We start from the raw sequence: 24,745 nt of genomic DNA, 5'->3' as shown, positions 1-24,745 counted from the left end.
AACCTCAAAGAGATCTAATATAAACCAAATACTTGATCATTGTGGGTAAAGCTCTGAGAATGTATTTGTGTACCTAATATACCCCAAATACTAGGTACAGAGTAAGTATATCACTAAAAGCTAAGATGGTATAAGATTCTCACCTCAGAGTTTGTGGGCAAAGCTCTGAGGTGGGGGGCAATTGTTGCTACAAAGGTTTAAAAAGGCTAAAGAGAAGTATAAATAATGAGAAAATTTGCCCATCAAAATGCATGGGCCATCTGACTACTATACCTTCTTAGTATGGTGCCCTGCACCATACTTTCTCTTTGTACAATGCTTGTCTTCATTGACTTGCGCTTTCCAAGCCATGAAGAAGGTTGGGAGGAGGTGTCATATCCATGCTGGAAGGCAGAACTCCGGAATCTCCAAAGAGGACATTCCTCCAGTCTGAACCCCCCAAACCATTGGTACTCTTGGGATTACGCTCCTTGTGTCCTGCTGGTTGGCATACCCCTGTGCCCCATCCCCACATGGTACTCTGGACATCCATTCTGATACTCTTGCACCAGACTTCTAGTCTGCCATACATTTTCCTATGCATGTTTCATACTCCCCATGGACTCTGAAGTTTAGATCTTACGATACACTCCTCCCACATATAATTTCCCTTCACTAGATAATTGTCCGCATGGAACCCTGTACCTACATTACAGATTACTCCTTACAAACTCCCATTCCTCCAACAGTAAAGTTGTAGCTCCTGTACTCTGTTCCTGCAGTTCAAATATCAACTAGATTCCCTCGCCTTTACAAAGCCCTTTCTAAGATTTCTGATCCTGTGAAGGACCTTTGCTCTACTCCTTTTTATCCTCTACTCTCATCCATTCACTCTGACAAGGTAGGGACCAAGGTCCGCAGAAGGACCTAGTGCACAAGCTAAGTCAATTTCCAACCTTGTACTCTGTTACACTCTCCACTCTGTCTCCACACTCCAAAAGGTCACGGTTCTGACAGGAGGGCAGACAGAGCCAAACTGAGCTTGGTTTGCTTTCCAGAGAGAGAGGCTTTTCTCAGATATGTTGAAGATCTCACAGACATTGGAGGGTATATACTGATGTTTGATGAGCTAGAGGGCTTGCTCTTTGATGTCTTTGCTGATAGCACAATACACCATGTGTGAGGAATCAAATTTTCTCATTGCATTCCCACTATATCTTGGTTTTCCCAATTGTTTCCAGTAACTCCCTTAGCCATTGGACTAGAAGTCATCATTAGGACTCTTTTACTTATCTCTCTTTTCTTTTTATTCTCTTTTCACACTTACATTCTATTGTACATGCAACATAGGAGACTCTTTTCTCATTCACGAGAAGACATCCCAATGGTATAGCTCTGATCAAGAGGTGTGCACAGGAATACTTTAGTGAGAGATTAATAAGCCATACACACTGTGACTCAGCAATTTCCCATGGGATTACTGATCCAGCCATCACATATTCCTTACCAAAGATGTTTCCCACATAATTAAACAATAGATCACACTACTTCTTCCTTTTTTCTTATTGGTTAATCATTGAGTTGGGTCACTTTCCTGTTCTGTTCCCTTTTAGTCTGACCCTTGTTATTTCACTATATAAGGAGTAGATACTTGATGTCTTCACTCAGCTTCACTGTCTTGTCTCCATGATTTTGGCCTGATACCGGTTGTTATATAGCTTCATATTTGTTACTGACACTATGATGGTAAGTGCAAAGACTGCTATTTATAGAGTCAGGGATTTCTATTGCCCATTCTTTTTTGGTAATTCAGCTGATTATATAATATTTCTAGGGTGCAACAAGAAAAACAGTGCAGACAAGTTTTTCTTGTCATTACAGGAGGTGCTAGATGTTACAAGGCATTGACAGAACATTATACTAATATTGCATTACTGGCATCATGCTCAGTAAAAACAAAAAGTCAAGTATAGTCAAGTAATAGTCACATAAAGTCATGTAAAATCAGGCAAACATCAAGTAACAGTCATATATAGTTGAGTGATAGTTAAGCTTTAGTAAAAAGTTTGAAAAAAAAAGGTATGGTTGTTCATCAGGAAATTGGGAAAGAGTTGCTATAGCTAGGTGGAGTTGGTAATCCAGAATTGGAATGATTTGTCAAGGCAACACCTCAACTGCATTTATAAAGGCTTACCAGGTGCCCACAATAAGTACAGGTATCAAAGTATTGTAGTCTAATCACCAGGGGAAAATATCAATTTTTCCTTGAAATAAATACTGATCAAATTGTATCTAAAGACAAAGTAAACAAACCTTTTTTCTCCAGATAAAATGGTAATAAGATTCAAAGCTATTACTTGAATTTCTCCCTCTTATCTTAGGATGTAGTGGCAAAAACATCGGACTTTGAATTATCATTTTTCTCACATTAAAATGTTATATATATTGTCAGATCAATTCAATTGCTTAAAAGATTTTGTTGAAGTTTTTTCACAGTCAAGTTTGTGACTTGATGACGATTCAATTTATAATTTATCTCAGCATAACAATGTAGATCTTCTCTTTCTTTCTTTACAATTTTTTCTCAAACAAAATGAAAATAAAATATTGACTAAAAGTGAAAATGTACACAGACAAAACAGGTTAAATGTAGAACTAGTTATTTTATGATGTTGTACTGTGAAAAATATACAATTTACTAGGCCAATTTTTTTAGATTTTATTTACCCAAGAATCTAGCAATCATTGAACTAACATTCAAAATTACTTTTTTTTTCTTTTCTTTTTATACACATTTTGTTTTAAATTTTGTTTTCAGTTCAACAATCTTCTAATTTGTGTAGATATGTGTTCACATATATAATGTTCTTTTCATCATTTAACATTTTTCTCACCAAAATAAATAATACTATAAACAGTTTTTTTTCCCAAAATGAATTCTAGAAAAATTCAATTGCAATAGTACACACTACTTTCAACTCGTAATCAACCATTGATTCTAGACAATCACTAGTTACACAGTCAATTCAACAATCAATAATCAGTGTTGATAGTCAGCAGTATTACAATTTATTCACAATTTTATCCATATTATCCTGGCCTGTATCATTCTAAATGTATACCCCATGTTTTTCATAATGTGTATCACATTTTATCAAAATTTACTCATGATTATGATATAGCTGTACACTCCATGGAATGGATGAACCTCACCTTCCTGATCAACAAACTGATAGGAAGGCAAGATTATTCCAGTTTTCCAAAGCATAGTTCATTGCCAACAATGTACAAAATTTATCCTACAAGCTGACAAATTATGACATTTTTTTATATTATGAGAAAACATGCATTGGCCAGGGCTTGAACCTGGGACTCCAGCTTTCATGGTCTGGTGCTTTACCAACTAAGCTACCAAGGTATACTTGAAAAGCATACTGATTGGTTGCATGCCCAGAAAGTCCAGAATCACTGCACACAGGTACAGATCCTGCTGTAGGTCAGCAACTGGCCACAGTGGCACGCCCGGAAGTCCGCTATTAGGGTTTCCTGGCGGAGTCTGATGGTTTGAATCTGCCCTAAGCTCCAAGCAAGGGTTCCAGCATTTTCTTTGTCTCCATGAAAACGCTTCCCTCTTATAACGGTGACCTGCTCGATCCAAATCTTAATTCTAACTGCGACAACGGGAAAGAGCTTGCAGACGAGCTGGACTACATCACAGTGACAAGAACATTACAAGACGTAGAATACAACTCAGAACATATCGTTGGTAACTCCATCGACACTCCCCCATCCTCTGCTGTTCCGACAAACTATCATTTACGTCGCCCCGATAAAGCTTCCCGGGTGTTAGGTATTCAGCATAGAATGTCAATGGAACCATTACCTGCGTCGTCTCGTACTTCTATAATGTCAGGTCATACTGCTCGCGGCCCACGCAAATATCCGTATCTCCCTTCATCGCTTCCTCTCACCTCTCTATATGTAGTGTCCGGCCTTCCAAAATCCCCGTATACATGGACTCTGGCTGATCCAGACTCTGTGTTTGGTTTGCATCATACTGAAGGCGCCGTAAACCGTTGGTGGAGACCCGAAGTCCTTGGAAGTACTGTTAGTCCAGGAGCATGTGGTTCCAGAAAGAAAACGAAGAGTAATAGGAGTGATACTGATCTTCTTAAAGGTGCAGGCACGCTCTCTAAGCAGGAGGTTGGAAAGATGTTATCAAAAGCACTGAAGGTATTCTCACCTGCATCTTAGTACATAGCATCTCATGCTCACTTGTTGGAAAGCTATCTTTCACACGCGAAGTGGAAATTGTTGCTTCTACATTGCAGCCCGCATCTACAGTTCACACATTTACATTTACACTCGCCACCCCAGCTACACCATTGGCACCCACTCATTCGGGTGATCTTCTCCGTTCATCAGTGTTTACTGTCACAGAACACTCCTCGAACGGTGCCTTCGCTTACCCCTTAGGTACTTCTCACGCTCGTCCTGCTTCTCTCGGTGTCCCCTCGATTTTTGCTCAGGACTCTGTACCAACACCAGTTGCACTAGATGGTTCGTCCACGCAAGGTCGAGACAGTGGAAATAGTAGCCCAGTCACTTATCATGGCGTGTGCCTCACTGTTTGGTCGCATGCTGATACAGAGCGCGCCATCGCTATCCGTCGTACTCTAGAGACCGGTCGCTCTCGTAAGGAAAGTGCACAGTCACATATTGCGACGAGACTGAGAGTGCTCCAACCTGACATTTGTCCACCCAAAGTTAGCTTATCGAATGGTAATGGAGGTTTGGGTGATCCTATACTGCGTGCCCACAGGAACTCGAGGAGAAGTAATAAAGGTTTTTGGACAGATGGAGAGACCGATGCGGAGACGGAGGGAGAAGGTGCCATTAGTGAGAGCGATTTTGAGGTGGCTAGCTCCATCGGACATGGACCTGGGGAAAGTACTTTGTTTGTTCCTGGTGATACTATTTTCTGGTTGCCGTACGCTCTGAGTAAGTGCATTTTTGCCTTTTGTACCCTTTAAATCAACATTTGCGCGCAGCCCTTGTGTCTAGACACCCGGTTTATGATCTTATGCGCGACTACCTCACCCTCTCTTGGGCACGCTTTTCCAAGGATGTGCAATCACACACTCTTCAAATTTCCAAGATTCTTTCTCACCCCGCCCCTCGCGCAGGTGATCTCATTAAACTTGACGCCTCCGCAAATGATGAGACTGACTTGGAGGTCATCGCTCGCTTTCCTGGGGGTCTCGACTTCGGCCGAGGGTTGGTTGATATTAATTTTACTATGTGGCCTTTGTTCAAGTGCCTTAATATTGACCACATTTTGACGATCTGTGAGGTATGTTGCTAGATATTCAAGGTCACGCATGTATAATAACTAGAAAAGCAGATAGCGCTTGCACCTACAGGTCGTATCTTGTTCTTCTCGCGGCACCCCGCAATGCTCGGTGTACGTAGTTTTCTTATTTACTTGTTACGTGATTCGATTCGGTTGTTGCTTTTAGATTGCCGTTGCAACCGTGAAATATCTCGTAGAGCTGCGCGGCTGGAATGGCATTGCGCTTGCCGCTATCCACTCCCGTGACGCGAAGATCTATGTCGATGATCCCGGTCCGTGGATCATGGGTTTAGCTACTGAGGCGCGATTCAGTATCAGACCAGGTCCAGAGGTCTGTGTTTGTGACCTGTAAGTACTACTGTTATTGGTGCCAGGCATGTGCTAATAAGTGCGGATCCAGAGACATCAATTTTCTGTGAATTCTCATCTGTTAGAGGCCATTAGGCCGTCATCGCTAATATATATTGTAGGAGTTGCCCGTCACCTCCAAAAGGTATTGTCTCCACCAAACAGCAAAGAGACAGATATCGGCAGAAACTCCTCGCTGCCTTCGAGCCCCATTATCACCTAGATCATAGTGTGCCGAGGTCAGTCGATCCTGGCTATTCTGTTGCATAATCTGACTGCGACTTCCAATAGTGAATTCAAGGAAGCTTTTCCAGCAGGGCGTTTCAGACCCGTTTGCAAGATCCAGGCGAAACGTGGTGCAGAGACAGCTGCTATCGCAGATACCATAAAGCCCCCAGAATGGTGGCATTCAACCAGGATTATTCAAGCTTTCGATGCTGTCTTGCAGGACAAGGTAAGTTGCTGTGTGAGTTCCCCCGTATAATCCTTCTGATAGCTTTGCCAATGACACAGCTTAAGAAACCATCAATTTTCAAGCGGATCAGTTCTTTTAACATGGTCAAACATCCTCCACAACTCACCCACGCTGAGCAACTCATTCAGTATTCTATTCGCAAGCGCGCCACGGCGTTCGTGGATGCTCGAGATGACCTTGAAACGAAGATAGGTCGCCTATCACGACGACTAAATTTCCTAATGTCGGAATCCGATTTATGGCGCGACAAATTTGTCACTTTTGAACATTATGCTGAAAAATTAAGTGTGGAGGCTAGTGACTTAAGGACGAAGATTAACAGGGAACAGAAGGAGACTAAAAGATTGAATGGTCTCGTTACACTCACTACTTCCGAAAAGGCAAATTTGCAGAATCGTAGGGATATCTTGCATCTATTGATGGTTGGGTATTGATTTTCTTTGATCCTAGAACTGCACTGTACCGAACTGGCTCACCAGGAAGCGCTGCGTGAGCTGGGAAATATGAAAGACTTGATGGAGACGATGGAACACGAGAGAGCAGAAATGGTTGCTGAGGTAGAAGCACAAATCGAACGTGCATTAGCTTCCATGGCCGTGGATTCAGATGAATCTGACTACAACACCGAATCGCGACCTGGAAGTCGCTTATCCTCGCTTTCGGACGTCGACTGCCGGAGGCATCGCTCCGTGGGTACCGAGTCGGCGTTCGTCAATGTTCCCGAGGTTAAAGAGGAAATCAATTCCTTCAAGTCCCAAAAGGGCAACAGGAGTAACGAAGAAATGGTAGAAAGAACTCTTCCTGAGACTAAGCGGTTTTCGGCAACCCAGTCAGAGTTAGTGCAAGATGGGATGATGGCAGTAGATCAGGGTATCAGCGAACAGAGCGATCGGATCGCTCAGAAAGTGAAACAAATTCAACAAAAGGTACGTATACGTGCAGTTGAAGCATTGTTTCTCCTAAAGCTAACCATGTGGCAGCTGGAGTCGGCATTGATAACTGAAGCTAGGTATTTGAGTACTGAAGACGACGAGGAAATCGCCGCAGATCTCATGTTGCCACAGGAAGCTGCCAATATCAGGAGAAGGCGTGACACAGTCACTTCAATGCAAACAATTAGCACCACACACCAATCATGCGAAACCATGCTTATGGATATGAATGGAGTACAGCCCCCATCTCATTCTGGAGGGGGGCTCTGCGCTCGTAAAGATTTGACTAATAGGCACTCTGCTACTTCGTTGTCGAAGGAGCTACATAGAGTCTCTTTGGGTGGCTCTCTGTGCGGTTCTCGGACAAACTCGCATCACAGAGGGGTCTCTACATCACCTACTGTAACTCCAGCTATATCCACGGATGATTCGGATGAATTTCGGAGTGCCTATTCGACCAGTTCGCGAGATAGTGATGGCAGCTGCCTTGCTCCCTTGATTCCCAATAATCAAAATACCGAACATGGCTCGACCCCATCCTAAGTCCTATACGTTCCCGAACGAAGAGTATTCAAGACACCTTGGTCTTCAGATAGTGTATAGTCTATTACTTTTCCCTGAGGCTTACGTACCCTTGCTTCATATATCCAGTTGATACTATAGTTGGATAGCAATTGAAATTGATACAGAAGTGAAAACACCTTTTTCAAAGAACCCTGCAAATTGCAACCATAGGGCCTCCTTCAATATCTCTTGGATAATGCTAGGACTTGCTGTCGTAAAATGCAGTGTGTCCACAACACTCGACAGCCCACCAACCGAAGGGATCCGGAGGATCATGCCCTGTGAACACTGACTATCTATGTGTGAAGAAGTGATGTGGCACACATTAATTAGAAATACAGTATGTTGGAGCAACAACAAGGAATAGCACTCACCAACATGTGTGAGAAACTTATACCTATATTGGTAAACAAGGATTCAAACTTCTCCGTTTCCGTCTTATTTTCAGACTTTAGTATTTACTTGGCAACTTGTAACAACCAAAGTTTGTATACTCTGGTGCACAACAAAGACAAGCAAGGAGGGGTGAGTGGAGGTGGAGATAATCTCCCTTAGGGTGGGACCAAGTTTGTTATGGGTAAATTGTTAGTTTTGGTGATTCTGCACCTAATTATTCTATTCATATTTCTACCTATTTTCATTTCTTTCCCTAATCTCCTATCACTTGGTGTTCACTATGTTCTCTATTATTTTGCCTCTGTGGCTGCTTTGTTTACCTTTGTTTACAAAACTTCGGACAGTACTTCAGAGTCCAATGCTTCTTATTCTCTAGTTACTCACATTGGACTCTAGTTTCCAGTCTCTGATAGCTCTCAGCAAGTGGTTAGGCACTTCCCTTAGGCTTTGTTCTTAATATAAATAACAGGAGGACTTGCTGAGGAGTCTCCTTGATCTATTGGGGTATATATACTACTATAGCTTGTTTGTACATGTGTACTATATAGTTGATGAAGGCAGTGGCTGATGATGTCATAGGGCACAGCGTGTGTGACCAGCTCCACTGTGTGAGAAACCTGTATCTAAAAATGGAAAAAGCAGTGCAGTGCGAGAAGTGGAGTTTGAACAAGAACGGAAAGTGCTGCATGGCACAGGGTGTGAAAACTACAAAAGAAAGAAGAATGAAATTTAAAGGTCTGAGAATTGTGTTATTGTAACAAGATGTACCCAAGCTTTACAGTAAGTTACTATATGCATGCTCAGCCATGATAATGCGGTGTACATATCTGACAGGCTTAGAGTGCACATTGGGGGTGTGTTCTGCCAAGCCATTTTGTACCTCACCGGCCAGACAAAAACATAGTGCAGACTGCTAGGCCAAGTCTCGCAGCCCATTTACTCACCTGCAGTATTCTCGGACCTTCAGGCCTTTTCAGCCACTAGTTTGGGAATTAGAGTAGCAACCACAAGAGGAAATAAGTGGAGAACGTGGAGATTGATACCAGGGTGGAAAATGCACCATAGAAGAAGAGATATTGGCTGGGCAGAGGCCATCAGATTTGAATTCCTCATATACACTTTTGCTGAAATTTCTCATTCTAGCCACTGTATCAAGGTCTAGAGAGACAACTCTGGCATTGTCAAAGGCTGGCCAAATGGTAGGCACTGCAATGAAGCTGTCAACAAAGTGTTCAAGCATATCCACAATATTTATCCCAAGTCATCCCCAATATCTTGAGATCTGAGTTGAATATGTCTTTAGCATATGCAACCCTGCAGACAACCTCTTCAGAGGTTTATATGGGCTGAGACAACTTTACTCCCTCCCATTCCCATCCACAAGCATGTCCAACAATACCTTATCAACGCCACTGAGCCCTTATTAGCGGCAGAGCTCAAGATCCTGCAGAAAAAGTCATCAGTAGACTTAGACTACAACAGGAAGAGAAAGAGAGAGGCAGAACCCCCACCAAAACAAGTGTGCCCACTACAACAATCCAGCAGATGTGTCAGAACCGTAACCTTCAGAGTGATTGAAGTTTGTAAAATGGAAATGGGGTGGGGAGCAGAGCAGAGTGCAAGGTTGGGAGTTGACTTAGCTTGTGTGCTAGGCTTTTCCGTGGACCTTGGTCCCTGACTTGACAGAGTGAATGGGTGAGAGTAGAGGATGAAAGTTGGAGTGGAGTAAAGGTCCTTTGGAGAAGGACCGGAAAACTTAGAAGGAGACTTAAATAAAGGTGGGAGGAACTAGTTGATATCTGAACTGCAGGAACGGAGTACAGGAGCTACAGCTTATATACTATTGGAGGGATTGAAGTTTGTAAGGAGTAACCCGTAATATAGGTACAGAGTTCCATGTTAGAGTTACAACAGTTGATTACATAGACTCAATAACATTTCCGGTCACTTGCTTAGTAATATGCACAGCCACATAGTGCAAAAACGTCGGACAATTGTGAAGGCATTTTTCAATGCTTTGAAGGACTTCTGACAGTTGTTGGAGAAATTCCAATGAATATCTTTCTGAGTAAGCTGGGTGAGCAGAGCAACAATGTTGGAGTAGTTGTTAATAAAACAATGGTAGGAGTTGTCAGACCCTACTGAGGACTGGACATCCTTAATTTTACGTGGTTCAGGCCAATCTTGGATGATGAAGTTAGGGGCATACTTTGGGATGTAGATGTCTTGATGTCCATGCACATAAAATAATACAATTACATTGTACATGGATACACCACTGGGGACCTGAAGATAGGGACTTGCAAGATTCCTCTTGGAGAAGTGTTTACTGTATTAAGACATTACGGTATATTGTAGAGGACTATGACCAAGTTGATCCTGGCCAGTGAAAACAAGGCCTGACACAGGGAATAGTCCATGTTCATGAGGCTATGAAGAGTAAGCACTTGTCACAATCTCAGGTTTGTGGGAAACTCACTGTTCACCTTTCTGAATATCCACTATGGCACTCGGGCAAAATACTCTGTGCCAGGTGCAGGCAGTAGCATCAAGATGCTGCCGGTCCTTGTTTGCCAGGTTTACAGTTCTGTGGTTATTACAAGTAGACCCCACTTTATTTTCTTTGGCAATTTTGAGATGCTCTATGTATGGTTGGTTTGCTGTCAAGAATAATGTGCCATTGGTCAATGGGACATCATCATGGGGTTCTTTGACTTCATGCGCTCTGCATTAAAGTTTCCGTCTATGACAAGAGTCTTCAAGTGATACTGCCTGAGGGGGTTTTGCTTCCAATCAAGCGGAACATTAATATCTGGCTGAGGGCAAGGTGGGCAACACAATGCTAGAGACCCCAGGAAGGTAACAGCCAGGTTGGTGTGCAAATCCATGTGAATGTATATATTTCAAATGTCTCCACTGCCAGGACACCCTTATACTGAACTGTATGTAGCTGATATAGATGGGTCTGTACCAAAGAAGAGCCTACCAAGTAAGCACAAAGAAAAGGTCAAGCTTCCACTTGACGACAATGAATATCTCATCCTTGTAGATGAGGATCCGTCATCCCTGGTGTCATGCACCAAAGTTGATTGATAGCATGGACAGGTGTTAATAACGAAGCAAATATTTAGAAGACTTGCCTTTGTGCCACATAGGCACAGTGCCACATGGAATAGTAACTAATATTGCCTTTGTAGAACTTGTGGCTGATCAGCACCCACCTCTATTAGGCAATCAAGTCACACCCACCTGTGCTTTCCATTTGGTACTTTTGGCATTTTGGCATTTTGGCAATTTTTTGCATTGCCACTGACTACACATTGTGCCCTCACTTTTGTCATCTCCCTTACTCTCCTTCCCTTACTTAGCCCCACCATGAACCCTATCCTGTCTTTTTTTTTCTCACCACATGGTTGTTTTTGGATCCCTATCTTAGTCCACTTCTTTGTCACCTCCACCCTCCTCCTACTCATCCTCCTTGTGCCTCCACCATACCTGATGTCACCGCTCTCCATTCACTTTCATTGCCAATCTGTCAACCACCACATAATTTCAGCAAAGCCCCTGCAGCCGGTCCAAATTGGGCAGCTGGTCCGTCTTCATGATGTTGATCTTCCATCTTATACTATCAAATCATTGGTCGTTTGTCTCATCTTCTTGCATTGCCCATGTACATTGCCATCCTATTTGCTTGGGTACATTTATCCTTTGTCCATCATGTTTGCTACAGCTACACTTATCACACACTGCCTGGGACACATCTGTTCCAGATTAGAACTACTCCTCTCCCTCCCTCGTTTAACCAGGTAGTCCAATACAACCAGACCATTGGTAAGGCCATGAAACCATTGGATTTGGACTAGGTGGTGGACCGGTGGCTCTAGTTCTTTTTTTTCTCAGCAGTACATTCATTTGCAGTGCAATTATTCTTGATTTTTGAATCATTTTTTATGGACACATATTTTTTTTGAATGCCTAACTGATAACAAGGGAACTAGGTTAATACTGATAATAAATTTGCCTTGTCTTTTTTTATTGCATATTCCTATGCCATCATGATTTTTTTGCTTTTTATTATTATTGGACTTTATTTTATGGCTTTACAAACCTGTGACATTACATACACAGCATTCATTGTTCTATTCCTTTTTTTTTTCACGATTTTGACAATCTTATCCTGTACTACCTACACAGGATTTTTCAGTGTATATTCCTTCTTTCATGTTCTTTCTCACTCTTTTTGCACAGCTGTACTGTGCATAACCTTCCTTCCTTTCACTATATAAACCCCTGTATTATACCTTGTAAGAATTCCAATCTAGACTTGTTCTTTAATCTCTCAAATCCACTACTCACTGATACTTGTGAACTAGTGTGGTCACAACACCTCCCACTGCTACTACTGTTAACTGCTGTCATTATCACTCCACTTCTGAAATCATTGTTATCCCTTTCAATCAGAGTCCCTTTGAGCACTATGGTCTGTGTGTCAGGAGCCTGCTATCACTGGGAACCTTGTCACCTTGTCATTCTCAAACCTACCTTGTGCTACAATTAGCAAGGTAATGCTCGTTCTATATCCATTTCAGTCACATATTCAGCAAAAAGCCCCTATCTTCCAACTTCCAACTATCCCTCCTCCTCCAAACCCACACCCACACATCTCTGGGTTTTGCTTAGAAGGATCATTATACATACCACTCCATGAACCACCAGACTACTCACTGTGAGGCAAAGCCCATAAACATGTTCCATGAAATCTGGGAGGATTGTTTTGTTAGTTTATTTGTATGTGGTTTTCTAACAAACAATCTTCATCATTAATACCAGCAACTTTTTAGACCTACAGGCTATCATCAGGTCTTTCCTGATGACGCATTACAAGATTTCCACTGGAAACACAGAGGCTTCAGTACCTTAAACCAGCCCTGCAGAGCACCCAGGTGACTATATTGATTTGTCAAAGGGGTATAAGTTCCCGAAACCATCACATATGACAAAGGAGGAGACCTGGGATCTGTTGGACCATTGGTACAACCAGAAAAACAATATAAATGCCAAAGTTATCTTCAGGTTCAAATCTACTCTGCACCCGGTAGCCAATAAAGGAAAGGGTAAAAGGAAGGGGAAGGCAGCAATGAAGAGAGTCCTTCCCAGAGTGAGAATGGTTGCACCAAGAAGCAATTCCACAGATGAGGAACAAGAGGAGATTAAGGGGCCTGATAAAATCCTAAGTGATGATGAACGCGGTGCTGACGTTCAGAACCAGCCAGGGCCCTCCGAACCAGCTGCAAGGCAACAAACTGTAGCCTTCCAGGAATCAACAACCAGGATGGGGTTGGGCATCAGTTTGGAGGGCCCAGGCCTGGCTCCTTCTATCTCGGGGCATCAATCTGTAGGTGTAGAAGAAGTGGACAAGGACAGTCCCTGGCATGCTTCTATTACACACAAGTCTAAAAGGGGGTTCCTCACCGAGTTATATACTGAGGAGGAATACCTGAAGTTGGTGGATGCAGAGTACCAACTGCCAAAAGACAAGCCCGGGCCCAGCTCCCAGAGTAATTGCCAGCCAGAGGATTACTTGGACTACTGGCCATTATAAGTGTCTCATTGGTATCCTCCAGCGGCTTCTAAACAATCACAAATTTGGCGACTTGGAATCAATGTTCTCACACACTTTCAACAAAGCAGGGATGCTTAAGCGCTGGGTAGCCTGCGCCGATTGCCCCCCAGCCATCAAAGAATGTAAGCTCCTACTTGATAAATGGCCTGGGAGGGAATACTATGAAAACAATGTTCACTCTGACAATGTCTGCAAGACTCAGGAGAACAAAGGTGTACCGGTCCCTTCGGATATGTGGCATTTAGTCTGCAGGTACTATGTTATTTGGCACGCGCACTTTTGATTGAGTTGCAGTATGCTTGCTCGGTCATCAACTCACCTAGGTAATAGCCAGGTATTATTTTACCCCGCCGGAAACAGGTGTAAACCTCTAGTACCTGGAAATATAAAATATATTTTCAGCCCTCTAGGCCAAGGCAAGGTACAGCTTGCCATTCAGTGACACCTTCCGGCTCCTACTAGCACAGTGTTACAATACACAATTTTTGGTTTCTTTAAATTTCATTCTCCTCTTTAACTTTCTTCTGTAGTTTTCACACACTGTGCCATGTGGCACTTTCCCTTTTATTCAAACTCCACCTTCTCGCGCTGCACTGCCTTTTTTTATTTTCAGCCACAAAGTATCTTACGCAGTGGAGCTGGTCACACGGGCTGTGCCCTATGACATCATCAGCCACTGCTTCCATCAACTGTATGGTATACATGTACAAACAAACCTGTAGTAGTATAAATACTCAATAGATCTAGGAGACTCCTCAGTGAGTCCTCCTGTTGTTTACCCACAACAAACTCGGTCCTATCTAAAGGGTAGCCACTCCCTTTTGTCTGAGTTGTGCGCCAGAGTATACAAACTCTTGGTTGTAACACACAGTAGATCATTTCTTTGGTACCCTCATTTCCCTGCAGCTTTATACTTGCCTCTTCTGGTTCCTACACTTGAAGCAATTGACCTTGATTGGGTCATGTATCAGTATGTGTGTTGGCAAATGACCCCCGATACAATCGTGATTATGTCCCTTTCCCGTGTAAATATCTCTCTTTCATTTCTTACTATTCATCTGACACATTTATTATAGGATTAATGGCTCGCCCAACAAGTGGGCAGTTCAGGGGAAACAAGCGGGCGACCATCGGGCAATGTATTTTATGGCCGGCTAAAGACCTATTTTTCATTTACGTTTTCAAAACACTCAAATATTTTGGCTGAAATAAGTAATTTGTATTGTGTCATGCTATGTATCCGAAATGTCTAATTTTGGAATGTCAAAATGTTCAATAAAATTATAATTATTCGCAATTACTTTTGTATCCCTTGACATTTCTAGTTTAACCCATGGCTGAAACTCGTAAGGAAATAAGTATTATATTTATTATATGTCCATAGCAAATGAAATTTTTAACATAAGGTAGTTCAAATGCTGACCCAAATATCATTTTTTCCAATGCATTTTGATAAACATTTTGGAGCAATTAAATTCTCCTCACTGTGGAGTGTTTATTGCTCGTAGAACTACTGTTGCTCCTTAGTTTATTTAGAGTTCCTTAGACTCTGACACCGATTAATGTATATAAGGGCTCTCTGACCCGTCCCAGGGAGCCCAGTATTCTTAGGAATAGCAGACTTAAAACTGTGATCCCTAGTGCGCTCGAGACATCTCTCATCTTTCCATTTTCACTCGTGTGATGTTCAGTGACCGTTACATGACTACACTGCTAAATTTGTCTCACGATTGACGGAAGTCCTACTGGCCCAAAAGCGGGATTTGTCACACCAACATTAAGAAAAAGTGAAGCTATGACTAATATTGGTTGGATATTATGGTCTTTGCGCTGCAAAGAAAATAAATAAAATGATGGATTGCACAACTACAAAGTTTGTGATATTACAGATATTCAAACATTCACGTGATGCAGATGCTCGCATTCATATGTAGTGTTGTATCTTAGAATAGTCTCCCCCCCTCAGTTGTTCTTATCACAGCTGAGGGTGCATATCATTTGATTAACTTATGACTACAATACTGACTCAATGTTGTAGCATTGACAGTTCTTAGGTAGAATCTTAGTTGTTCTTATCACAGCTGAGGTGTTGACAGTTCTTAGTTTCTACATAAAAGTTCCTTGCACCATTGGTGTCGCCATGGAACACTAGGACAGCATCCAATTGATCTCTGCATGATCATGTCAGAGCATTCTGTTGGAGTACAAGCAAGGACAGGCCACTTGCCGCTTTAAGCTATGGACAAATAGGAACTACGGACCCATTGTATGAACGCACATATGTCTCAGCTTTAAAGCTGGACAATGGATTATGTACACTGTTGCTTTGGCTGAGTAGCAGGTTATAAGCCACTCAAGCACAGAGACTTACTTCAGACCTTTCTACACAGTCTGAAGTGAGTATTGGACAGTCTTTTGCAACTATGCCATTTACTAAATATGTACCTACAAGTTTACCTTACCATAGGTACATGCTCTCAAATATTAGATCTTTCTACACAGTCTGAATTTATCTTACCATACATTCACCCCATATCAGGTCTAGATGCCTGTTGCACAGACTATCTCAAAACTACATTGTTGGTGGTATATACTGATAAAACTAAATGAAAGCCACTGCCCAAGAGGCTATAGAAATGGCTGAGGTATTCCTATACTAAACCCCCTACTACTTATGTATAGTTGGAGGTGCTACTTGCTAAGGTACAATCTAAAACAAAGGGGATGGTAGTCCCAAAAGCCACGTGCAAGCCACATTGCGTTGGTTATTTCACTGAGGTCCCTTTGCATGGTTTTTGTGGCAGCACAGGAGCAGCAGCAGTGTAGTGGTAGTGAATGCAGTGAAAATTGTAGCCACATCAAAAACTCTCACGGTTATAAGAACATTCAACAACCGAACAGCAAGTCAAACATGCAAATAGGACTTAACAGTATTTTACAGACAGCACAAGTTCACTGACTTCTGACTTGGCAAAACTTTGATCACTTAACTGTATTATTATTACTCAAAGAGGAATTGTCCCACCTTCAGAAGACCAGATTTACAACTATTGGCTATTCTTGCTGGAATCCATATTTACTCAATCCAATAAGTGTTTTCCAAACTTTACTCCAATGCCTTTTTCTCAGCAACAATAGGAGCCTATTATTGCAAACAATTTTCTCCATGAAAAGCAAAATTATGACAGATTTAATCTTACTTTGGAGGTGAAAGATAATGTAGAGGAGCTTAGTCAAGAGCAGCAGAATGCTTTTGATACTATCATATAGTCAATTCATCATAGTTGGGGAATAACTTGCTTTATTCACAGTGCTGGAGGTACTGGTAGGGGGAAAACATATCTCTGGAATATAATTACTACTGTTGTTTGAGCAAGGGATAATTATAATGTTGCTCTATGTGTAGCATCCTCTGGGATTACATCTCTGCTCTTGGAGGGTGACTGCACAGCTCATTTGAGCTTTTGAGACATACCAGAGTTATTATTGAGGATGAAGCACTGATGCAACATCATCATGGCATTGAAGTGTCAGATTGTACATTGTGGAATATTTATAATCAGCTGCCCAAACAACACCTGTTGTTCCAAGAGTGTCAAGGCAACATATTATTTCTGCCTCTTCTAGAAGGTCACAACTGTGGACAAATACCCATGTCTGCTATCTCACACAGAACATGCACCTGGATGGTACTGACAAAACCGGATAAACCCGGTCTCTTCCGAAGCAGCCATTGTTCTCCATGGAGCATAGCCACCACTCCATGGAGTCACCATTGTTCTCCTAGGAGTCATTATACTATAGCGAGTAGCACCTCCAGCTATAAGTAGTAGGGGGTTTAGTATAGAAATACCTCAGTCGTTTCTATAGCCTCTTGGGCAGCGGCTGAGTTTCACATAGTTTTATTAGGTACTCCAGAAAGTGAAGCCTTTGCTAGCTGGCTCCTGGATGTTGGTGGTGGTCATAGAATTGCAAGAGATGGAACTATTGAGCTTTCAAGCAACATGCTTATGCCAGAAGACACCATGGACTCATTAGTTGACACTACCTATCCTGGAATTGCAAATGGAGACAAAGATGACCATTATTCCGCACCATCCTCTCTGCAAAAAGTGATGCTGTTAGTGGCCTTCATTTAGCAATCCTCAAAAAATTCCCTGGAGAAGATTTAGTAGCTCTGTCAAATGATAAAGTGGATGGAGAGGGGCATGAATAGTATCCTGTGAAATTCTTGAATTCCTTGCAAGTATCACTTCAGTCAACCTCTTTCCATAGCCTCTTAGGCTGATCAGTTATGGTTCAATGATGTGCTTAAGAGGCTTTTATCCTGGGATTATCCCACATGTAGGTAATCCATCCAGGACTCTCTTAAATTAAATTCATCCAAGAGGTCTTTAGGAATCCTAGGACTCCAAAGTGGTGCCAGGGGTCTTTATAAGGATTAAAATTTCAAAAGTTATGTATCCTACATTATTACAAGGTAGGACTATCCTAGGATGTTCTAAATTCAAAATGTCTCACAATAGGTAACAAGGTGTCTTTTAGGGTTTATATATGTGGTAGTCTAAATATGTCCCAGATACTCCAATAGGATGTCCTCATTGTACCCTAAATGTCCTTTAGGAGTACTTGTATAGTGTCCATAATACAATCGGACTATTTTGGAATATCATTAGGTACTCCCAATGGACATCCAAGATATAATAAAAATATCCTACTAAACTATTTAAAATACCTAGTGGGATATAAGTACTATTCAGGGTAGTCTTTATTAGATATTGTGGACATTATACAGATACTCCTAAAGAACATCCGGGATATAATAGGGATATTTTAGATAACCATTGAGGCACCAACAGTGCAAATATTAATTCCTTTGGATATTTTAACACTATTTAGTACCTTGAAAGAACATCCATATATAACTAAAAATATTTTAAAGGACTTACTAAGATACTAGCAGTACAAATAATAGTCTCATTAGATTTTTTAGATAATATATAATGCTATTCAAGGACAGCAAAAGTAAATTGGGGACATTCTACTAGAGCAACTGGGATATCTAGTGAGGCATAAGTAGTATCTAGGGTAGTCCCATTAAATGTCTTGAACAGTATATAATACTCCCAAAGGATGTTCAAAATATAATAGTTATATTTCAAATAAACTATTGGGAGATAAAAAATACAGTTATTAGTTTCTTTACATGTTGTGAATATTATTTGGTACTCTCACAAAATTTATAGATGCAATATGGTTGATATAGATGTACACTGGAATACCAACAGTACAAATAGTAATATTTTGGGACAAAATGTGGATATTCTTAAAGAATATCTATAACCAAATAGGGACATCCTACCAAAGTATTTGAGATACCCAGTAGAAATAAGTAGCACTGTGTAATTTTATTAAATATTGTAGGTGTTATACAGGTACTCCTAAAGAACATCTAGGGCATAATAGGGATGTTTTAGATAACCATTGGGACACTAATAGTACAAATATTAGCTTTATTTGGTTATTCTGAACACTATTTGGCCTCTTAGGCAAACAATGGTTGCTTAGTAGCTTCAGCTGAGACTAGGTTTATCTGGTTTTGTCATATAGACTCTATATCTGAGGAAATATGTATATTATATGCTTTGTGTCAGATATACAAGTTGCCAATGTGTACATACATATAAGGTACATATTCACTGAACATAAAACTTCACTATTTGTGCATATGTAGATTTCATATTGATTAGTTGATATATAATTTACCTAGCAAACATATCTCAACCATTCTTTATCATATAAGGAAAATTCTTGATTCTTATAGAGTTTGTAGCTATTAACAAGTACTAGAATATCACATCCAAAAATACAATTCAAGTGATTATAGAAACTGATATAGTATATATACTCTGATGAAATCACCATACAAGCTTCCACTGTATTATATTCTGCCAGGAGGCTGCAAGGCATTTGCAAGATTGAGCCATTTGGAAATAATCAACTATATCCCTGTTCTGTACATGAGTAACAAAATAAACATCAGCATTGTGGTACATACTGACAATATTTGCCCTCATAGTCTTCTCCATTTTTACTAGCTGCCCTGTCCTTTGCCTGGGTGCGCTTTTTGTTGAACATCCAATGGTTCGCATGTGGCCAGTCACATGGTGAGCCTACACACTGGTCAGGTGATGTGTCACATGATTGGTCATGTGACTTGGAAAATACAAAATAAAAGTACAAAAAGTGAAGCGTAAGTAGGTGCTGGTATGTATGTCAATTGTAACACAGTGTCACTCAAGTTTGCATTTGGCATCATAGGGGCTTTGCTATCCTGTTGCATAAAGGAGTTGGTACATGGGACATACCATCAGGAAGATTTTGTGATGTCAAAGTTTGGCAAAGCATACAATTACATTATAGAGCTTGTTAACCACATTATCATGCCTAACCCACCTATACAAAGCTTTGTTAGTTTGTTTGATTTTGCGTGGCAACACTTTGTTTGCAGCTGTTTCTTATACCATCTTTTAGCTTTCATTTTGCAGCAATGTACTAGTACAATAAGATAAACAGTTGTTCAATCTATATTATGTTATCATTACTTCAGAGTTATCTAAGCCTGCACATCAAATCTACATGCTCTCCGTCTCATCTTATCACAGTGAAAGATATTGGTTGTCCAGAAATGACAACACAATGATACCACAACGGGGGATAACACACCGAATTAAAACTATTCCCAAGTGGCTCTGCTTTACAGTCGCTTGAGAGCTTTAAAGTCGCTTATAAAACATAGATGAAGGTTGAGTTACAACAATAAGTCTGATGCTGATGTGCCCCTGATTACAAAACCCAGTCACGGCTACAGGCAACATATATACGGCTGCTGGGTTTACGGGCTTGACAGCCCAAAGTTTTTATAGTGAGCTAAATAGGCCAAAATAGTCGGCCAGTACATTTTTCACCAGTTGGTTGGGTGTGTTAAGCTAACACAAGTTTTGGTAAAACCTCAGATAATTTGTCACTATTTACACTGTGGCTTATTTGCTCTAGGACATTATATCACTTCTTCCTTGAGGTTTTTTGTGTGTGTGTACCAGAGTCAACAAACTTTGTGGTATTGTCACACAAAAGACTAAGAAAATTTCCACAATGTCATACAAAGGCCTTATAAGGCTAATAACAAGTAACATGCAAACAATTATTGTACCATAAACTGTAAGACCTTATATTGCATATCATGAAAATATGCTACACCAATTTCTGGCAGAATTGCAATAATCTTCAACTCCAAATAAAACTGAGATTATGAAGCCATATTAAGTATCATGATGCACTAAGTTTTATATCCTATGTTCAATATAACTCCAACTGGTTATGAGATGTGAGGGCTATTATAGAACTTTGTTTGGCCAGATCTGAGAGTAGTCAGAAGATATATATAGTGTCACAGTAGAAATATTTTCTCCCAATTACTACATTATATACATTACTTTTTGTTGTCTTGCAATTGCTCATTGCCAACCTATATATATTTTAGCATTCCCAATTTATTGGGTTGCTGTACACAGTCAAGAATATTATTTGTGATTTATATATATGTACACATTTATATTACCTGCTTGCAACTTTGCAATAAAAAGATGTTCTGCTACATTTTACAGAGATATTGATATTTTGCACCATTATTTCTATTGTTGTAGAGTGTTTCCAAGTTTACTAGCAATCAAGATATTTCTCTCGACTTTCTCTTGGTCACTAAGGGTTTTACAGTTATTGGCAGACTCCAAACCGGTCAATACATGTGTGTATGCTATATCCTAGTGCTGTGCGGTTATGTAATTATCCCAGACTTTACCAAAACTTCAGTTAAGCATAATACATATGGCTAACTAGTAAAACTTGCAGTGCTGCCAGATTTTTGTTTGTTTGCACTCGCAAATATTGCCACCAAATCCAACATTTTTTGGTTGGCTAAAGTCAAAAAACAGGAACAGAATGCAGAAATATGAAAGAACATAATATATATTCACTAATACAGTGCCCCTTATGATTTTATAATATTAAACAGTTGTTGATATTTTTTCCTCCAAGGATATTCAGTGGAGTGATCAGGATAATGATTATTTTGCTATTGAAGAGGAGTAGATGCAGAATATGAGAGTTTTCCAGAATCTGCGGGTGTAACTATAAAAATATGTTTTTTCTTTAGCTAAGCTGGGATGATAGGATTTGAAACATTTCTTTTACAAGGCTGCTAATTCTTCTGAACTTGGTGTCTCAAAGTATGATAACTGCATACAAAATACTTATAATTCTGTCCAAGAACAGAAGAAGTCACAGTCACATTCATGTTCTTTAACTTTAGCCAACTAAAAGATATTGGATTTGGTGGCAATATTTGGTGGTGCAAATAAACCAAAGTCTGGCATGACTACAAGTTTTTCCAGTTGGAAATATGTGTTCAGGATCAGAAAATTATTATCTGTGCCATCCCATTATTCATTATAGCAATACCCACAATGGTGCCAAATCTGACCAGAAAGTGAAAACAGAGGCAAGACCCTCTCTTTAGTCTTCAGAGTTGAAGTCATTTTTTTCAAGCAGGAGTAGCTCCAAGAGCCGAGTGTAACAACCAGGAGTTTGTTACTCTGGTGCACAACTCAGACAAAGCTATAAAGGTAGTAAGGGGAGTGGTTACCCTTAGGATAGGACCAAGTTAGTTGTGGGTACACAATAGGAGAACTCGCTGAAGAGTCTCCTTGATCTATTGGGGTATATATATCACTACAGGTTGTTTGTACATGTGTACTATACAGTCAACAAAGGTAGTGGCTGATGGGCGCAGCCTGTGTGACCAGCTTCATTGCGTAAGAGACTTTGTAACTAAGAATAAAGAAAAGCAGTGCAATGCAAGAAAGTGGAGTTTGAACAAAATAGAAAGTGCCGCATGGCACAGTGTGTGAAAACTGCACAAGAAAGTTAAAGAGGAGAATGAAAATTAAAGGTCCAAAAATTGTGTATTGTAACACCGAGCTGCTCAAGCAAGTCACCTTAAATCCCTGACACTATCTGGAAGTGTTTGTCACATGTCTCTTGATGCAACCACTAGCCCTGATCCTGCTATCCAAACCACTAACAAAGTAGCTCAGCGGGACATCAAAGATATTGTTGAAGCCAAGATTGTGAATAATGGCCTCAATAAAAGCACCGCTGACAAAGGTATACTTGTTTATCTTACATTCTGTTAGTCACAGCTTATCATTCTGTCAGTCACAGCTTATCATTTTTGAATCATAGTTCAATGTGTGTGCAACATGCTGGCTCTAATGCAACCCAATCCAGAGCCATTGGTCAGTATTATCTTTTCTACCACGCAAAAAAGTAATTAACTTGAACTTCAGCATTTAACAGATATCACCAGTAATATCCATTCATTTTTTGGATAAGCAACAGCGAGACAAAATGCATGCAAATTATGTGTTATATAATTGTGTATCTTACAGTTACTCATGTACAATCTAGGTTGATGTACTTCCACAACACAAAGGAATTGATTGTATATTCACCCTACCCAGTGCACAAACAGCCTACCTTCATCCCACCCACACTCCAAACAAGGTTTTTTCCCAGTTCAAATACAAAAAGTATAGTCCTGATGTCCAAACACCTATGCATTGTTCAACCCACAAGGATCAATCAAGGGATTCAGAAGAAAGTGCTAAAGACAAGGATGGAGTGTGTCTGCAGACTCACTGCAAATCCACACATCAGTCTGCAGAGTCTGTAATTTTGAGTTTAAACTGAGTGGATACATCACAGCAAGTTGTGGCCTTGCTGGAAAGGCAGTAAAACAAGTGTGTGAACAATAATACAAGAGCTGAGAATATAACAATGGGATGACTCCTGAGAGTCCGTGTTTTGGGGTCTGTACAAGTAGAACATCACAACAAGCTCTGCACTTGTTGGACATATGGCTATACAGCTGGGGTACGTCTACAACACTTCTGAGGTGACTATGGTGACTTATTCAGACAAATTCTGAGTATATGGGGGATCAAAAGATGATATTCCTTCCTTTTGGAAGTACAGTTTTATAGTAGTACCAAAAAGGGAATAGCAAAAATAGTGTGAAACATATGAGAACCAATGGGAGAAACAAAGGATAAACATTAGAAAGTGTCCATATGAAAATGTAAGAAAAAGCGAGCCATTTCCTGTTGGTCCAATGTCCAGACAGTCCAACTCCTATAATCCATAAAAGGAAAGGGGTAGTTAATCCGTGGACAGTCATAATACTCTGGAGTCTATGTGGAGGCTTGCACATGCATGGAGTGCTGAGTTAACTTGTCATCCGGCGGGTCCAAAGTCCGAAAAGTGCGGACCCTATGTATCTGTGTGACACATGATCAAAGGCTACAACTTAAGGAATAATGGTAAAAACAAAGGAGGGAGGTTGTCTTCACCAATGTTGGTATACACTAGGATAGGACTCACTGAGTCCTTCCCCATGTATTGCTCAGGTATATATACTACAATACATGAGGTACTGCACAGTTGTAAATAAAGTTCAAAGTCTGATGTCTAGCATGTGACTGGTCACATGTTGAGTCTAGACACTGGTCAGGTGATGCATCACATGATTGGTCATGTGACTATGAAAAGTCCGAAATGTAAAGTACAGTAAACGGTCACGTGATCAGTCACGTGACTTGGAAAATGAAAAGTAAAACAGAAAAGTAAAGCATAAGTAGGTGCTGGTATGTTAATTGTAACAATCTGCAAATGCAGACTCTATGTATCCACAGGCATGTACTCTATCTGTCCACAAACACAAACTCTGCGGACTGTATGAAATTGCTGACTGAAGTGCAATAGAAGTACTGTGTTCCAAGGCAACTGGGGAATAATTTGACTGAAAAGTGCAGATTGATGGAGTCCAACTTGTGGATTGAATTTCCCATGGGTGCAGACTGCATGAAAGTGCAGATTAACGTGTCCAAACTACTGCATATGTGCTTTGTCCCTGCGTAAGACTGTCTGCCGTGCTTTATGCAAACCCAACAAGTCTA

The 24,745-nt window shown here is 40.7% G+C and overlaps 3 protein-coding genes across 3 annotated transcripts; all 3 read left to right on the top strand.

The window, feature by feature from the left end:
• Positions 1 to 3,594: 3,594 nt before the first annotated feature.
• Positions 3,595 to 7,879, top strand: SERLADRAFT_444395 (uncharacterized protein; the record flags this gene model as incomplete). The annotated part of the gene is made up of 11 exons (XM_007312461.1): positions 3,595 to 4,212; positions 4,266 to 4,980; positions 5,031 to 5,332; positions 5,384 to 5,443; positions 5,499 to 5,680; positions 5,733 to 5,747; positions 5,803 to 5,919; positions 5,972 to 6,134; positions 6,194 to 6,551; positions 6,606 to 7,081; positions 7,136 to 7,879. 11 exons carry the CDS (start codon positions 3,595 to 3,597, stop codon positions 7,628 to 7,630), a joined length of 3,501 nt encoding a protein of 1,166 aa, XP_007312523.1.
• A 5,161-nt stretch (positions 7,880 to 13,040) lies between these two features.
• On the top strand, positions 13,041 to 13,649 carry SERLADRAFT_432226 (uncharacterized protein; the record flags this gene model as incomplete). The annotated part of the gene is made up of 1 exon (XM_007312460.1): positions 13,041 to 13,649. The coding sequence occupies one exon, from the start codon at positions 13,041 to 13,043 to the stop codon at positions 13,647 to 13,649; it is 609 nt and encodes a 202-aa protein (XP_007312522.1).
• A 9,113-nt stretch (positions 13,650 to 22,762) lies between these two features.
• SERLADRAFT_432225 (uncharacterized protein) lies at positions 22,763 to 22,966 on the top strand (the record flags this gene model as incomplete). Its single annotated transcript, XM_007312459.1, has 2 exons — positions 22,763 to 22,895; positions 22,947 to 22,966. 2 exons carry the CDS (start codon positions 22,763 to 22,765, stop codon positions 22,964 to 22,966), a joined length of 153 nt encoding a protein of 50 aa, XP_007312521.1.
• Between the last annotated feature and the right edge of the window lie 1,779 nt (positions 22,967 to 24,745).

The sequence above is a fragment of the Serpula lacrymans genome (genome assembly GCF_000218685.1).
Source record: "Serpula lacrymans var. lacrymans S7.9 unplaced genomic scaffold SERLAscaffold_1, whole genome shotgun sequence".
Lineage (NCBI taxonomy): Eukaryota > Fungi > Basidiomycota > Agaricomycetes > Boletales > Serpulaceae > Serpula > Serpula lacrymans.
The sequence above is the reverse complement of the archived record's forward strand: the minus strand, read 5'-3'. Positions and strand labels throughout refer to the sequence as shown.